This window comes from Falco peregrinus, chromosome 3, assembly GCF_023634155.1.
Source record: "Falco peregrinus isolate bFalPer1 chromosome 3, bFalPer1.pri, whole genome shotgun sequence".
NCBI lineage: Eukaryota > Metazoa > Chordata > Aves > Falconiformes > Falconidae > Falco > Falco peregrinus.
Genome location: NC_073723.1, coordinates 61,982,798 through 62,000,477, shown reverse-complemented (window position 1 = coordinate 62,000,477; position 17,680 = coordinate 61,982,798). Strand labels below are relative to the sequence as shown.

The 17,680-nt window shown below is 43.4% G+C and overlaps 1 protein-coding gene across 3 annotated transcripts in view; it reads left to right on the top strand.

The window, feature by feature from the left end:
• APCDD1 (APC down-regulated 1) overlaps positions 1-17,680 on the top strand; it is a 32,593-nt gene that overhangs the window by 8,655 nt on the left and 6,258 nt on the right. For 2 of the 3 annotated variants that reach the window (XR_008746602.1, XM_005238786.4), the window contains exons 1-3: positions 696-1,073; positions 2,370-2,901; positions 17,183-17,504. Coding sequence is in view for 2 of the 3 variants with exons in the window: in XM_005238786.4 (XP_005238843.2) it covers positions 814-1,073; positions 2,370-2,901; positions 17,183-17,504 (1,114 nt within the window). In the remaining variant the exon portion in view is untranslated. Of the gene's footprint in view, positions 1-695; positions 1,074-2,369; positions 2,902-17,182; positions 17,505-17,680 lie in introns of those variants that run through there. The other variant, XM_055800267.1, reaches the window with a different exon arrangement.

The window sequence follows — 17,680 nt, the reverse complement described above, 5'->3', positions numbered from 1 at the left end:
CACCCCATATTTGTTTTCTAGCCTGCTGGTTCTTAAATTCCTTCTGGCAAAGTAATACCGTTTCCAACCCATTATGTCAGGTTCGTGTTTATCACCTCCTAACCTCTAGATGTGTGTTTTTCTTTTGATCCATGTTTTCCAACATATCTAAGAGCAGGCTGTGCCTGAAAAAGTAAAGACACATTCCTTCTGAAGCTATGTATTCATTTTGTTCAATTAATATTGTGTAAAGAGAACGCTGGTGGGTTTTGTATGTATACATTACTAGAAACCAAAATTACTGTGTGCTGGAGATAAAATTAGCTTTTGAAATTCCTTTTCCCCTTTAAAATAGAAATAGCAGAATCTGCCTTTAATTGACCACCTCAGTCATCACAGAGGCTTCCTGTGTGTAGAGGCTTTGCTTTTAATATCTGTTTTCCCTTTGGCTTTAAAGTGTAGTCTTTATTTGCAAGTTTATTATAGAAGCGTCCAAATTAGAGGTGGGCTGAAACCGCAAAGTTTATGTCCGGATCTGGATGCAACTTTCTAAAAGTTTCAAGGTCCAGGTTTTTGATTGTTCTGACCAGAGATTATAGAGGTGTCTGTAAAATTCAGGTTCAGAGCCACGTTTCCTGGGTGTGGAATTGCAACTCTGGTTCAAGCCCTTTTTCCCAGTATATTTCATGAAGCAAATTTATTTAATGGATTATTAGTGGGCTTACAGAGGAGAATAGCTTTCCAAATTATTTTTTTTTCCCCAGACAAGAAAAGACACATAAACAGTACTTTCCCAGACACATAACAGTGCAAACAAGTGTCACTGTACACAAGATGTTCACAGTCTCCTTTATTGTGTTGAAGCCCGTCTCAGCAGGGTCTTATGATTATTTACACTTTTCTGCCACAGGGCTGGGAGAAGGTTCTGCTCTTCTTCACCCGGACAGCAGGTCCCACCCTCGATCCTTGGAGAAGAGTGCATGGAGGGCTTTCAAGGAGTCACAGTGTCACCATATGCTGAAACACCTTCACAATGGAGCCCGGATCACTGTGCAGATGCCTCCCAATATTGAGGGACACTGGGTCTCTACTGGGTAAGAAAAGATAAAACAAGATATATGTGGAAGAGAAGAGGGCAAGGAAGCAGAGGTGGAAGTATGAATATTCCCACTTTAAGCAGCAGGGGAAATATTTTCTTCAATATGGTGATGCTCTAGATTCCAGCTGCTTTCTATATGTTCATGCATAAAAGAAGAAGGTGGGGCATTATGTACTTTAGAATAGCGTGCTATAAAGCTGCCTTGATAAATCAATTCATAGTTTGGATTTTAAACAGCATGCTGTGAAATATCTTTAAATCTCTCTTTGAATAGGAAGGAGCCCAACAAGTTGCCAAAACCTGGATGCTTATTCAAACATAACATCTTTGACTGCATGCATTAGATCCATTGAATAGGTCCTTGTTTTCAGAGCGTGTGTCTAGCACAGGTTTTATTAGCAAAAGAAATGAAGAAGCTGTATTTCACAAGTTTGTTACTCTCTATACACGATGACTTGCAATTCAGAGAGCTATTTTGCTTTCTGTGTTTCAGCAGGCAATATTCATGTGGCTATTTGAAGTGACTTGTAGTAGGACAGACGGGGTTTTTTTAACAGAAAGGAGTATATTTATGTTAAGGAGAGGGGATGTGAAAACGGGGACAAGCTTGAAGGCACAGAAGGACTTTCTACAGGAAGTGGAATTTAACTGTCATTGACTTCGGGGGAAAAAAACCCCACAAAACCTGAATATTGCATGGTCCAAATTCAAGCCAAATTGAAATTTTGTGTTAAAGGTCAGAGGTTTCTATTAACTGCCACTCCTGTTGAAATTTTAAGAGGAAAAGCTGAGGACACAATCCTGCACGTCCTCTGCAGACCAGAACTGGTGGAACTCCACTGAGAAGTTTCTACAGTAGCATAGATGTCGGTGCTTTGTACTGTTGTGCAGACATTTGGGATTTTGCTTTCTGATGTCATCAGTCCTTTCACTAAATCTATCGTGCAGAAGCAAAGAATAGATGTTTGATAAGCCACTACTTTTTTTCAGAGAAGAATGGAGTTGCATGGTGGTCCCTAGACAAAAAGTATTTAAACCTTCAAAGATCAAGCCCTCAATATGATCACCATGAAGCAGTGTATTAACAACAGCATAACATCAGAGGAAGCTGTTGGTTAATTGGCAGGCCACAGGTGCCAAGTTCCTATTTACTCCCATTCATGCCAGTGGGACATTAGCACCCAAGTGTCTCTGTGGACTCATGTGAGTTTGCTCAGTTTCGTTACCTGTAGTGTACATGATGTGTCACCTTGCTAAAATTTTGTTTCTATCACTTTCTGTCTTCCCACAGCTGTGAAGTTAGAGCAGGCCCAGAGTTCATCACAAGATCTTACAGGTTCTACCACAATAATACATTTAAGGCCTATCAGTTTTATTACGGTGGCAATCGCTGCACAAATCCTATCTACACATTAGTTATACGTGGCAAAATTCGACTCCGCCAAGCATCCTGGATCATCCGAGGGGGTACTGAAGCTGATTATCAGCTACGCAGCATACAGATCATAAGCCACAATGATGCAATAGCCAAAAAATTAAGTGAGTTGGTGAACCATACATGTCCTGGATTTATACCAGAAGATAGTCCCTGGGAGCAAGATGTGAGCTACGATTTGCTGAGAGAAGATAATGGCTGTGAATGCACCAAAGCTCTGAATTTCGCCATGCATGAACTGCAGCTGATCCGCGTGGAGAAGCAGTACCTGCACCACAATTTAGACCACCTTGTGGAGGAGCTGTTTCTCGGAGACATTCATACTGATGCTACCCAGAGGAGGTACTACCGGCCCTCTAGTTACCAACCTCCTCTTCAAAATGCCAAGGTATGTGTGTGTATATATGACCTCTTTTTAAGATACTAGTGACAAAGCTCACGTTATTCGGCTATTCTGAGTCAGTGCAGTAGCGTAACCTAAAGTGCAGATGTGCTTCTAATATAAGAGGTCAACTGCAGCCTTACAGGTGATGCAGCCAGTTAACAAAAGATCACAGAATGTATTCTGTGAGAATAGTAACTTTGCTGTGGTTTATGTGACTGCATCAAATATGCAAAAAGTAGTCTGATGAGCTAAGGTCCATAAAGGCCACGCCAAAGATGGAAGGCTTGTATGCAGAGGTGGGAGTGGCTGGCTGGGACCAGAGCTGTGGGCTGGCAGCTGAGAAGAAAGTTTCATACAGGACTGAGAAAGGAGAAGAGAAAGAGTTTGTATATGTTTGTATAGCTGCAGGGGTGCCAGGGAGAAAGGAAATTGAACCATGTCAGCATATGGAAGTTGGGTGATCAATAACCTGAAAAGAAAAAGAGGAAATTGTAAGGTAGACACATGAAAGGGGCAACATGAAGGGGAAAAAAATGATGGGCTGTGCAGGTCATGGATCCAGACGCAGGCACACACATTAATGAAATGAAAAACAGGTGAATTTTGAATGGGGCCCTAATTCTATTTGATAATTCCGTTTTCAAAGGGGCCTTAAAGTGCCCTCAGCTTTGTTGGGAACCGATCAAACCATAGTAAGCTAAATAAAAATCAAACAGGAAGAGTAGACGCTGATGGCCTGTAGCAGGACGGCTGTCTCTAGATCTTTCCCGGTGACATTTCCAAGGCAGGCAGCAACTGGAACCACACTGCCAGGTGCTGCTGCCGTTGGTGTGCTCCCACTGAGCGCTTGCCACAGCATCACTCCTAGCTAATGGGATATGACCATTTTTAATAATCTCATTGCAACCAATTAAAAAATCAGCTATGGCTTATTGACAATAGCAGGAAACGCAACAGGGGAGGGGAGAGTTCTGATGAGAAAGCATGGGCTTTCCCTGCCATTCAAAACTGTCTGCCCTGGATTGCATCTGCCTCCTGTGAACATCAAATTTCAATAGTTCAGGACCTCATGTGGTCTGCCTTTAGTTGCCTTAATAGCCTGGCAGAGGGGTAATTTAATCTAGAGTCAACTGTGTCTCTGTATGAAAGCTGTTGTCATTTCTGTCATTCTTATGCTCTTTTCAAGTGACCAAGTACAAATTTGCATATTCTTTTAAAACATATCTTCCTAAAACAGAGAGTTTCAGCAGCAGCAGATGAACCACAGCACGTTCCTCATTAAAATTTTACTTTTCTTTTATTAATTCAAACAAGTGCATTGACTTTCTCTTTGCTTATTTGGGAGTGAGGGTTCTTTCCTAAATGTCTTCCTTGCAGGTGTCTATAGGTACAAATTATCTGACACCACCTATATGTTGTATACATTCTAGAAAATATCTTAGGTGTTTTTCTGACCACATAAAACAGAGACAAAAATCTTCATTTAATTTACCCTAGCTGATTATTTTTTTCTGGTCAAATCTAGTTGTCTTATTATGGACTGGTACATAACATAGTCAATGCTTATGCTACCACCTTGTAGCAATTTCATTACTGTCAGAGTGATCAGCTGTACTACCAACCAGCTTTATAAAAATAAGATTTTTGTCCGGGTCTGCTGTAATTTTAGGACACACTGGTACACACGGGTAACAAATTTCCTGCCCGTTTCTTCTGCTACTGTAGCATCACTTTTTCCCTCTAAAATATAATGCTAAAATTTAAGGGGTGAAATCTTGCATAAGAGGTCGGTTTCTTGAGCCAGGTTAGCTAAATCAACTGTGAGAGCACGGAAACTCTCATTTATGTTCACAAAGACCATTATTTCAGGCATGATCCGATCCATTCTGACCTGAGTGGGTAACATCACTATGTGGAAGATAAGAGCAGCTTCAGCCTGCCTGCCTGAGTCACCCTGCATGCTGTTATCCCTCAGTCCCACATGTCCAGACATGCAGGTGCTGCCTGCGGGTACCCGTGCGCTCCGATCGGGGAGCGCCTGCAGTGTGGGTCCCAGGGGAGGCTTCCACATCATGGAGTTGCAAGGACAGGGGGAGAGGAAAAGCAAACAAGCCAACTAGTTCTCCATTGGTATTCATGGAGTACAGTGCTTCCAAATGCATTTGTTGGTAGCCAGGTCTTGGCAGGAGCTGGATCTTGAGGCTAAATTATGACACTGGAAGCTTGTTCGTAACAGTACTATGGGCTACAGAAAGTACTGTTACTTGATAAAGCAAAGCTTAACTTTGAGTACACGAAAATACGTATGGATTCCAGCTCTCCAGGGTGAAACCACTGTAGTTTAATAAGTGGAGGCCCGGGTCCTGACTTGCAGGTCACTGCTCAACTCCCAGTTTGGGCAGTTATGACTTCTGACAAGTCACATTACCTCTGTTCCTCCTCCAGCTGTTGTCTGCATGGTCCCCTTGGCTCCTACAATGTGTATATATATACAGCATCTGGGCTGCTGGGACACCACTCTCAACTGGAGCCTTCAACAGCAAAAGATATGTAGGTTTAACACAAGTTTTAAGCTGCAACAGCACAACTTTGCAGCTCGTCTTTGTGGTTTTTGGTAGGTTCCTCTTGCATAGATTTGATGTGAGATTTCTTTTTTCTCAAGAGAAGCTGGGCCTGCTGATACTGGCTTTCAGCACAATATAAATAAAAATAGCCTTAAAAAACCGAACCTTTGCTTCAGCTGCCATGAAAGACTCCTGGGTGTTGGTTTGTACCTAACCATGAAGTTCTCTATGCCAACAGGTTATCAACCCAGCCATCTGACCTAGTGTTCGCCAAATGTAAGAAGAACAGTAACAGAGATGCTTTTTTTTTTAAAGTCCAGGCAAACATACCGTTGAAAGGTTATAACCCTTCTTCTTTGAACTCTTTTCCTTTTCTAATTGTTGCTCCACTGGGACCCAGCTGAAAATGAGTTTAAATGCTAAATTGAGTTTAAAACTACAAGTAACAGACTCCTCTGGAAACTGGACACCATGAATAAATAGAAACGCTAAATCAACTTGTTTTTTTAAGGTTTCTACAGTCATACTAAGAGGCTGGGGAGGCCAGGAAATTGCTTCTGAAGTGAATCAGGTGTATTGTGTGGAATCCTTCATTTAAGGCTTTTTTCATTTCCTTTTTATTTATTTTTATTTTAAACTTATAAAGGCCTGCCTAAAATAAGTTAAGAGGATTCACATTTTGTGTTAAATTTATAGTTAAGCCTCTATATAGAAGAAAGTTCCACCCAGCTCAAGAGTTTACACAGCCTGTAAGTTGGATGTGGTAGCCACATTCATTACTTATGTGGTTGAAATGAATGGTAATTAAAAGCAAATGATTGCTGGATATGTTAGGAATGCCAAAGCCACATGATCAGGACTTTAAACAAATAGAATTGGACCTTCTCCAAATTCCTGCAGCGATTTCACCACAGGATGGTAAATCAAAAGGGCTGTCCAAAAACCAGACAACTTGATGCTGAGCTACAAATCTGAATAAATTCACAGATTACTGTATCTCAAGTGTTCATATACAATCAGGGAGCTTTTAAAAATATATAATATGTCATCTCTTAAGGGTTTATGAATTCTCATAGATAACAGCATACCTTAAACAAATTCCTTCTGTAAAATGGAAGTTTCCCGGTGCAGCTGATGAATGAGTCACTGTATAGATTTATCGTAGCAGTCCTCTAGCCTTACTCAAGATATCAGTTAAGACTAGCCGATGAACGGGCCTGAACATCTTTGATGTCTCTTGACATTATGAGTTGATAAGGGGTTCAAGCTATTGCACATGCAACTTCTTTAACCAGCATGTGAGAGCACATGGGTGGAAAGGGCAAGGATGGGGGAACTTGGCCATCATCACGTATATTACACAAAATATTCCCGATTAGGACAACACCAAAGAGCCTGGCTGATTGGTTGCAAAATCACACCTTATTTATGAATGCATACAGGGGCTTGGAGCATGAAGGAAGGCTTGAATGCAGTATTCGTTCACTGTGCAGAAGGGCAGAAGATGTTTTCAGAGATATCTGCTCTAAAACTACAGGAAATGTCTACAACAGCAATACTGGGACACTTATTTCACACGTAATTGCCTAGCAATAGGGCTTTGTAAACAAAGAATTCCTTGTGCTATTTTATCGCCTGACAGAGTAGTGGGAAAGACCAGAGCAGGGCTGTGATGACAGGTCATTCTAGTTAGACCATTATTTAGGAATAAGGCTGGAGTGGTCTGGAACATCACAGGAAGCCTAAACTTACCAGGATAGCCTTCCTTCTGCCTTTGCCATGTTCAAACATTTGCTGGCCGCAGACCTTCAGTAAGATATTTTCCCTTGAAAACACAGTTCCAGTGAATCAATTCTTTGTTACAGGTTTATTTGCTGCTGGGAGCTGACTCCCAGCAGCACCTGGCATTTGCAGCTAATACAGAATCAACATGTGGAGTCTGCTGCCTGGGCTTTCCTTTAGGCAGGCAGTGAAACAACAAAGTTTTTTCTGCTTTTCAAAAATTGATTCTTCATTTTATTGAAACTCAGTGACTTCATCTATAGGGGAATGCTATGTACTTGAGGAGCTCCCAGGGAAATGAGAGCATAACTTAATAAATAGATGTTAAACATGTGAAGCACCTCAGAGGAATATGCAAAACATTATCTTAACCGAAGAGTGTAATTTTGGAGGACAAAACTCCTTTGCTTGTCAGAGTAGCACCACTAGACTTTTAAATTAAGCCAATGCTTGAAGGGTTTCTTTTGCTCGTTATTACTTGTAGAAGACTCTTGGTTAGGGAAGTTGTGAGGGGAAGCAAAGAAAGAATATTCAGAAGAATGTTCAAATAGGTTAATTCCAGGCTTACGAACACTAGCAGCGCATGTGATGATGCCCTGCAGAGATAAGAGAAGCAAACGGCTTCCGGCTGAGGCTGGTCCTCACCATGCTGGGCAGCACTGTTGGCTGTGGCCTTGCAGAAGCGTGCTCCACTCTGTGCTCACTGCCTGCACTAGCATTAGTGCTAGGCAAGGGCTGAAGCAAAACGTTGCTTTTCACTCTCCATGTGAACCTTCAAAAGCTAAGTGTTGCTTTTAAAACCCTATTCATCTTTGTTGATTTAACTACCAATGTCTGTTCTGCAGCTGCAGTAAAAGCATGCCCCAACACAAATACAGGACCAACGATAAAAATTAATTATTTAGCCTAGCAAAATGAAACACAGGCCTTCAGGTCAACTCAACATGTGTCTCAGCTACCAACACCTTCCTTCTTGTTGTCATCTAAACACAATTGCTTCATCTTTGGCAAAAGGGGAGGGAGGACTTGCTGGTAATGTCGCTATATGGTTCAGAGGGCTATATAGGTTGCTTTTTAAAGGCATAATAAACACACAAGGCAGCTTTATTTTGGAATACTCTGTTCCTGAAGATGGACATTGAAGCTGTCCCTTCAGGTTTTCCAGGAATTTTTTTTGTTGATACTTCCAAAACGTTCATGTCACCATAAATTAGTATCATCTTAATTGGATAGATGACACACAAACACATTCACCTGCGAAAAAGGCTGGTTTTCTCTTTGTTCTTGTCTTTTACCCAGGCTGAAATATTTTGTATCAGAAAAGAACAACCAGAAGACTTTTGCGTTTCATGTCTGTTGTGTTTATTTCAGTTTTATGCAGCATTGTGCAACAGAATCAACACTGTAGATCGGACAGTTGTGTAATGGTAGTGCCTTCAGATTCCTTTGCTATCTTTCCCTTCATGGGAGCAGTTAATAAAAACCATTCCTCAACATCTTGAAATACATAGTGCGCATTTGCAGATAAATCTGAACATATCTCCACCCTCCTCCCTGCTTGCAGCACCTCTGTTCCCCACCAAAAGAAATCCCAAACTGACAACCCTGTAAAGGAGTTACCACTCTCTCCAGCATTTCACTCGCTTCAAGATTTTTAATTAAAGTTTAAATCTTTGTTATTCTTCATTCCGTTTGGCAGGATGAATTATAACTGTGTCAGCCGTGCTTGTCAACTCCCCAGAGCCAGCCTAATGCATATTAGCCAACTCAGCTTCATATGAGGTCATGGAAAGCCTGCAAATTATCACTTGTGGTGGGGAGAGATTGTAGCCATTTGTTAAAAGTGCTGTCTTGGTCTGCAGTTATCTAGAGCGGTGGAGGAGCAGAGCTTGATACTATACTGAGCAATTCGTAGAAGTTTCCTTGCTGTGGACTCACCTCCTTGGCAATGTGAGCCAAAGTCATCCAACTTTTTGTGTCGAGTTGGAAGCATTTCCTTGAATTGACATTCTCCCAAGGGTTTCTATTTGTACTCGTCCTGGGAGCACTCAGTTACTAACACTAAAAGCTGGCACCTGGTTCTCTTGGGTGGTGAGGTTTAAAGCATCCTGACCAGGCATGGTCATACCTGTGACACATGGTATTTGGGCAGGTGTGAGAAATCATTGCAAAGCATGGCTTTTCTTCTCCCTCTTCTTCAGTGCTTTCCCTCATGGTAGTATGTGCATTCACATGGCAGGGGTTTCCTACCCCAGCTTTTGTTACTGTTAGACCCTACAAGACACTGGGCCACCAGTTAGGGCTGTGCTGCACACACATTTCAGACCTGAGGCTGCACTTGAGGAAACCCGATGGCTGGACCCTCACCACAGGTCGTCCTGCAACAAGGATATGCTGGGGGTAACATGATGGACGCAGCCACTGCTGTGTGGCCCATCCAGTGACATTGCATAGCCAACGTGTCAGACAAGCCAGCCACAGGACTCACCCTAAAAGGGAAGCCCCTGATGCAAGAGCAACCCGACCTTGTGAACGACCAGAGCCCGGGCTGCCTCACGTGGGCTTCATAGCTTGGTCAGGAGCACCTTCCCAGGGATGGGAAGGTGCAGAAGGGAGCCGGGGTGGGCACAGGGGCTTTTGCTAGCCCTTGTTTCTCACAATACCATATAGATGCAACCTGTCCTCCTGTCCCAGCCATGAATGAGCCCTGTTTCTTGCTACACACCGGTAACTAGTGCAAATCAGGGCTGGCCAAAGGTGGTTCCGTATCAGCTGAGAACCTGTCTCTTCCCAACAAGCTTCCCACGCTACAGCCACCAGCACAGCCGTGGGGGCTCAGATCAGCAGGATATTGCTACAGAAATTTGAAATAAGTGACTTTGGCATAGTATTATTGTAACTGGGCAGGGGGGTGGTGGCAGCCCCTGGGGAGACCAGTGGGCAGCGGTGCAGGGGCCAGGCAGGGAAGGGCGTACTTAGAGTAGCCGCATTGAATATCTGGGTTTGAATAAAAAGTGAAAGCTAAAAGTCCTGAGCTCCAAGGGAGGCGTTACAGAAAGAAGCTACTGCTCTGCCAAGGGTTTCGGGCTGGGCTTTGGTTCGATACCAGCATCGCTGGGTCAGGAAGAGGAGAGTGAGGAGCCCGAAGGCAGCCCAGCCGACCGCCACGTTCACGTGCTTTTCTGTTCTGCTGGGGCAGAGCTGAGACCTGAATCTCTTAACCAGGCTGTGGTGTAGGAAGGATGTGTCTGGTGTGCAGTGGCTCCAGATAAAAAGAGAAGGAGAGATGATTTCCCAAGTTACTTTGGGAAACTGCTGTGTAATTTCATGCAAGTTTAACAACCTGGCAGGTGTAGATCAAGCTGCTACTGAGAAAACGGATCAGGTTCACTGCTTCTCAGAATTGTCCCCTGCTTTTCCCTTGCTTCGGGTTGGCTCTGAACAGCAGCAGTCCCACAACTGCCCCAGCACCAGGTCTCCCATCACAGGAGCTGCCGTATTTTTGGATGGTTTAGGACCTTACTACACACCACTGCCTTCTATGCTTTTGTCTTCTTAATGTGTCTGGTCTGGTAAAATACCAACTATTTGCAACTATAAAAGATGACAGAAAGACCCTTTCAGAAAATGGTCAAAATTCTCCATTAAAAATACCAAAATATCCCCTAAAAATGCTTTTCTCATTTTTTAAAGAGAAACATTTGCTTTTCAGAGAAAAACTGTATACCAGAAAACAAAATTTTGCTTTGTATTTCTCTTCCTCCAGACTGTGTATATTCAACGAAATATTTTCCTACATCCTTTTTAAAATAAGAATCTAATGAAAAGTACCACATTATTTTTTCAGTCTGTTCTGCTGAGAATGCACTGCATCTCTCAGACTCCAAGTAGCCTGAGCAATGAATCTTCCCTTAAAAAATGTAACATTATAGTTCGAATTATGTTAATTTTCCATTATGTAAATAGCCAAATATCAGAATAGTCATCTATTGTAATTCTACAGGAGAAAGATTCAGTTACAATTTGAGCTGTTTCAGACAAATAGCCTTTTAAATTTTTTTGATTGAAATACAGACACATTTTCAAGATATAAGGAATAAATGGATAGATAGAAGAGAGAGCAAATCTGTTTGAACAAGGTGTTCAGTTGAAAAATAACTGCATTTTCAGCCTCCTCTTTACTATTAGTGCTTGTTTGTTTTATCCCTGAATACAATTTGCAGTACATCCTGCAGATCCTTTCCTTGATGTAAAGCATTGATTTCAGCTTCTGCTTGAACCATAAGGAAAGGGTAGATTTTCTGTACAGTTTGAAAAGGGTTTGGTCCGTAGATGTCTTATTCTGTAACTACAGCATCGAAGTACAAAGGTGTTCAAAGCAAGCTAGAAGAAGATCATTCTAGGTGTTATTCAAAGCTTATTTCACCATTGTTCAGAGTGCATCCCAGTTCTGTGACAGTTTTTTGGCCTGGGCCATAAATAACACTGTGATTTGATTAGAGGCAAATTAGTCCTAGGCAGCCATAGAGTCCTGTGGAACTTAAAATTGCTGAGAGGGTTTATGCTTCTGACTATCTACAGCAACTGGGACAAAGATCAAGGAACCTCAGCCTTGGTTGCTTTTTTTCTGTATTAGAAACCTCCCTGCTTGGCTTCCAGAGCTCTCTGGACCTGTTACCACTTCAGCCAAGGAATGGATAAGGAAAAATGTTGGCAGAAATTATCAGATCACAAATTATTTTCTTCCCAGCTACAAGAACTGAGTTTCCAACCAGAAATTCAGGCTTGTTTCAGCCCACGTGGCCTCATGGATTAATGCAGAAATTGACTTTAAAGAAACAGCCAGGAGGGCGAGGAGTTGGGGCACCATGGATGTGGCACAGCAGAGCTGCATGGAGGCACCTCCATAGGAAGGGATCTTCCAGTCGCTGGGCAGCAGCTGTTTCAGGGGCCAGTACCTCTTGCAACACTCCACTATTAAAAATATTGCGTTGTACACCTAAGGTAATCAAAACATAAAACAGATGTTCATCCTGTCCGCTGTTCATTTTATTGCTTTTAAGATTATGTCATGCCCAAATGAGCTTTTTATTAGTGAGTACTTAATCGTGTTTGGACTCGAATGTCCTCTCTCTCTGTTCCCTATGTCTTTGAAAATAATCTTTCCCTGAGACACATGGAAAGGGAGTGATTTGCAAAGCCTCAACTAGTATAATTAAGAGCTAAGAGCAGCTGACCTAAAAAAGCAAGTGAAAAATACAGTCAATTTTTAAACATAAATTGCTCCACAATTAAGTCAAATTGCCTCATAACAAAACTAGATCTTTCCCTTGTCCATTGCTTGGACAAAAATTGTACTGACGGAGTTCACATGTGGCATATTCTTCCACTAAGAAGTTCATGACTCTGTGAAAGGATAGTATCACACCAACAGAAAGGTTCATGTGGACTTCGATTTGAGCACTGGTCTCAGGGAGGCGATGCTTTCGGGGTACAGCCGTATGAGGTGCCTGAGCCAGCCTGATGCCTCGCTGCTGTGAAAGGGATACTTCTGCTTCCATCCTCACCGCCCCAACCTCTCCCTGTCCCACTCCCTGTTTGTTGGAAAAACATGCCCATTCACCGCAGCCCCTTCACCTGGGCACACCATCGGTATCGGGAAGGCAGGCTGGCCATGCCTTAGCAGTGCAGCTGGCCAGGCCTTCAGAGCTGGTGCAGGGCATTCAGAAATAGAAGGGCTACACAGAGTTACAGCAGGTCAGGACCACAGAGGTCAAAGGGCCAGATGAGCTGCAGACAACTCACAGAATTTACGGTGAAGTTTACCGGTGGGTTAACCTGGACCTTCCTTGAGTTTGCCCAAGGAGTCACCTCCACTCGCAGCGTAATGGCAGGCAGAGTAGTCACACCACGAGTTTTGTAAGTTTTGGAAAGTAATTCCTCTTTATGCCTCAAGACATGAAACCACCCCTGATAAGGAGAAAGGGGCCACCTGTAGTTACGAATTTCCTGCCACCGTGGAGGTCCATGGACCTTCTTCTGCCCACTCTACCTCTGGCCACAGCCAAGGGACTAAGGAGCTGCAGGTGTTACTGGTCTGCACCTTCTGCACTCCCAGTACGATGGAGAAGGCATCAAACTATGATAATGCTCCCTGCCCAGCATTGGAGCCTCGACTCAATACTTCTGTTTTTTAATGTCATAGGAGACACCTGAAGTCACTGCTAGAAAAACAGCAAAAAGAACATTTATGCTTGATAGTCCTTCCTGGTCAAAAAAGTAAAAATATAACGTAGCTGCAAATAGGACGGATTACAGATCTCCTTCTTGTCTATCCACTAGACCTGAAAAACAGCGGAGGAATGCCATAAACAGCCAAGAGCGATCAAGAAGACAGCGGGCTGGGCTTCTGTCTGGTTTTCTTCAGATTTTGAACAAGGGCAACAGAAACCACTGGTTCCCAGGTTAAATTGCCTTGGCTTACAAACTGATTGTGGAGGACAGGCTCCCGAGAGGGAAGTGTGAATATAAACCAAACCACCATGCTGCTGTGCCAGGGTCTCCTCTGGGAGCTGCTAAAAGCTTTCAACTTGGATAGAGAAGGGACTGTAGCAGAAATTGTCTCCTACTATTAGCCAATTCAGCTTATATAAGTGATGTTTAGGTTTTTAACACTGTCTTTTCCTTGCTTTCTTGCTTCACTTTATGTGAGTGGGGCAATCACAGCAATAAAGTCACTATCATCAGATTATTAGCCCTTAAAGCGTTCAGGGAGCAGTGGCGCCAGTCTGCCCGATGGCAGGACAGCCACACTGGATAAACAAGTGCTTGGTAGACACTAGCATCTTCCACAGAGCAACCCCTCGGCCCGGATCACTGCAGGTGTCTGTGCAACACGGCGGCAGCTTCTTTTGCATGTTGATCTCCAAGAAGAAAAAGTGCTATTTCTATTACACTTCAAAAATGTGTGTTTCCTTGGTGCTTTGGTTGGCAGTGAACAGAATCCCACATCTCAGCCAACAGTTTTCTTTCAGGGAAACAAACGGGGCAGCTCTGCTGCTGCCCAAGATGGGCCAAGGCAGCTTCCACCTCTCCCCAGCACCAACTCATTTCCTAGTCATTTATAAGGCATCTGCCCCCCAGCAATCCTGAGCTGCAAACAGCCCAGTAAACCAGGCTGCTTTCCGGAGAAAAGGACTGACATCCTCTGAAGAGAGCTAGGGATTCAACAGATTGGTTTCATAAATCCCAAAAAAGATTGCAGATGAAACCTGGTGAGATTTTACTGTATGCAAGAGGAAGATAGACACTGGACTTCTGTCAGATTCTATTTGAATGTTTGTTCCAGGAGTACAGTTACTATTATTATTATTATTATTATTATTATTATTATTATTATTATTATTACTACTACTACTACTACTACTACTACTACTACTGTATTTTTAATCATATCCAGGCCCCTGACATTTCTGTCTGCTTTCTGACAGCTTAGTGTCTTTATTTAGCCTCTTACTAGTCCCATCCCAAACAGAAGAGCTGCAATTGTCCGTGTTTCTATGAAATGAGGTTTCGTAGAAAGTGACAGGAAAGTCACACAAGAAATCTACAGCAAAATAGGAAACATAACTGGATCTTGGTTCTGCTCTTGACCATCAGAAAACCCAAACTGAAACCTGCAAGAAGACGGCTCAGTTTCACAGTCCTTCTGCATTATCTGTGCTTTCAGTGTTCAGGAGAACCAGATGTTTTGCACCAGCCTCTGCTGTCTGTTACTATGGCACAAATCCATGCTAACTTCACCAGTTGCAGTTAAATTACTCAATTGAATGTTCTTTGTATTTTCGCTAAGATACTAATGGCCCTTGTACCTGCTTGCAGAATTTAGCTGAAAAAATGTATCTTAGAATTAGTCAGCAAGCTCCACAATGGGAAAGAACTGCATCTACTTCAATAACATGCTGACATGTCGCTCCCAGAAGGCCACGTGTTTTGGGTTGGAAAGACCTTCTGGATGTCACCAAGTCCAGCCTCCTTCCTCCTCAAAGCAGGGCTGTTGGCCAGCACTGGTTCAGATCAACCAGAGCTACTCCATTTATAGTTATTTTGCACATAGACCATTACTGTACATCCCAGGGCTGTAGAAGAGAGTAGACTTTTCATTGATTTCCCTGATTTTTGGTGTCTATCTGGCCTGGGGTGGGGGCAAATACAAACCCTGTTTAATATGTGTAAAAAGGATATATTGTGGGAGTTGCATGTTGATTCTCTGAAGCTACCTATGGCCATGTTACTGGAGAAACTCAGGGCAGTAATGAAGGTTGTGTAAATGTCACCCTTAAAGTGTGCCGTGAGCTGAAGGCAGTGAGTGGAGAAATGCTGATTCCATAGCTGCTTACACGGACTTCAAAGTACGAGCGATGAATGTGAGTATTTACATTATGGAGGGAGCTCAGAGAGATCTCAGAAAAGGGAGATGGAAAGGGGTGCAAGGAAAAATTATTTGTATAAATCTCTCTCCCCGATGGCTGTGTGGAAAGCTTCAGCTCTTAACTTGGTACACTCTGAATTGTACCTCAGGAAAACACTTTGCAGCATGAACAAGGGGGATGTGAGTAACCCCCCCAGGCATCCCCCTCTCTCCAGGAAGGATCAAACAATGTCCTCGAAAGATGAAGGCACAAGCTGTCTGTGTGGTCTTTTGCCTTTACTACTTTTGCCTTACACTTTGAGTGTAAGCTTGCTGACAGCTCTGAGCGCTGCCCCTCTGTACGCCACCAGCCAACACCATCGGGTCCCCGAGATGTAAACAAACAGCACACTGCCAACCCAAAACGGGCACCAGGAAAACAGAAAACACTGCTTTTATCTTGTGGGGCAGCATTTATTCTTCTTGATCTAATTATATGTCATCAATTAAGTGAGCTAAAAAATTAGTTTCATAATCCTTAATCAGTCCATAAAGGGCTTATCAGAGCAAAGACAAAAGCTAATGGTGCCGTCTCTCTTGCCATTGAAAAAATGCAAAATACAGTTTGAAAAGTGAGAGGTCAAACTCTTTTGCCAACAAGACAAAACCTTGCACAGGCAGGAACAGCCTTAGGAATGACTGCGCAGGTGTCTGCAGTTCAGTTTTTGATGTCAGGAGGTGGAAGCCTCAGGGTGAAATGCCCACCCCTCCTGCCATGGACTCAGAGCCTGCACACCCCTCTTAAGACACCCCTGGTGGCCACAGATGGGGCTGGGGTACTTGGCTGCTTGGCCCACAGCAGTGAGCCACCGTGGGGCCCAGCAGGCACCACGCACCCCATTCCTGCTGAAGAGGGCCATAAAGCTTTCACTGTGTCTGGCAGCAGCCAGCCGTATCATACACTTCACAAGCTTGTGTTAGGGCTCACAAAAGCTGCGAAAGGTTAAAATCACTGGTTACCGTTCTCCCAGGCTGCCACCCAAAATGAAAAGTGTCTTTAGGACACCCGTGTCTATCTGCAGTACCCAAAGTTAACAAATAAAATGAAGACAGATGCAAAATAAGAGCTCAGTAAATGTACCCATTTCTAACGCAAGAGTTGCCAAGTCCCTACCACGGTAAATTACCATCTGCCAGATTCTCATATGGTTGGAAGGATAAAGTCAGCCTTTTCTAGATCCTATAAAAAGCTGAACTAAAATGTTCATTTCAGATAAATGCAGATGAGGGAATTAATATCTTAACTGCTCTCCTGCTGTGCAGTCTCATTCATACAAAACCAAATGATGCCTTGTTTCAGGTGCTTTGAAGGATAAGAACCTGCAGGAGAACACTAGCAAGATAAGAAGTGACAACATATTCCTCAAAATGTGGAGCCAGTGTCACTTCAGCATGAAACGGGCAGCCTGATTCATTGCCCTGTATCGCAGATAATGCCTAACAAGAGCTTCTCTCCGCTTCATTTCAGAACCATGACCGCACATGCATCGCATGCAGAATCATCTACCGGTCAGATGAGCACCATCCTCCCATCTTACCCCCCAAGGCGGACCTGACCATAGGCCTACATGGAGAATGGGTGAGCCAGCGCTGTGAGGTGCGACCAGAGGTCCTCTTCCTCACTCGACACTTCATCTTCCATGACAACAACAACACCTGGGAAGGTCACTACTACCACTACTCCGACCCCATCTGCAAGCACCCCACCTTCACCATCTACGCCAAGGGACGCTATAGCCGGGGAGTGCACTCATCCAAAGTGATGGGCGGCACGGAGTTTGTGTTCAAAGGTAGAGTGGCTTGCTACTCTGGGGCAGAGGTGGTCAGTTACAGACCGGAGCAGAGTTTGCTCATAACAATTTGGTTGCTGATAATTTCATTCCATCATTTTCAGGAGTTAGTAATTTATTGGGAAGTTTGCAGGCGCTGCGTGAGTGCCCAGCTAAATTAAACATCTGCACAGCAT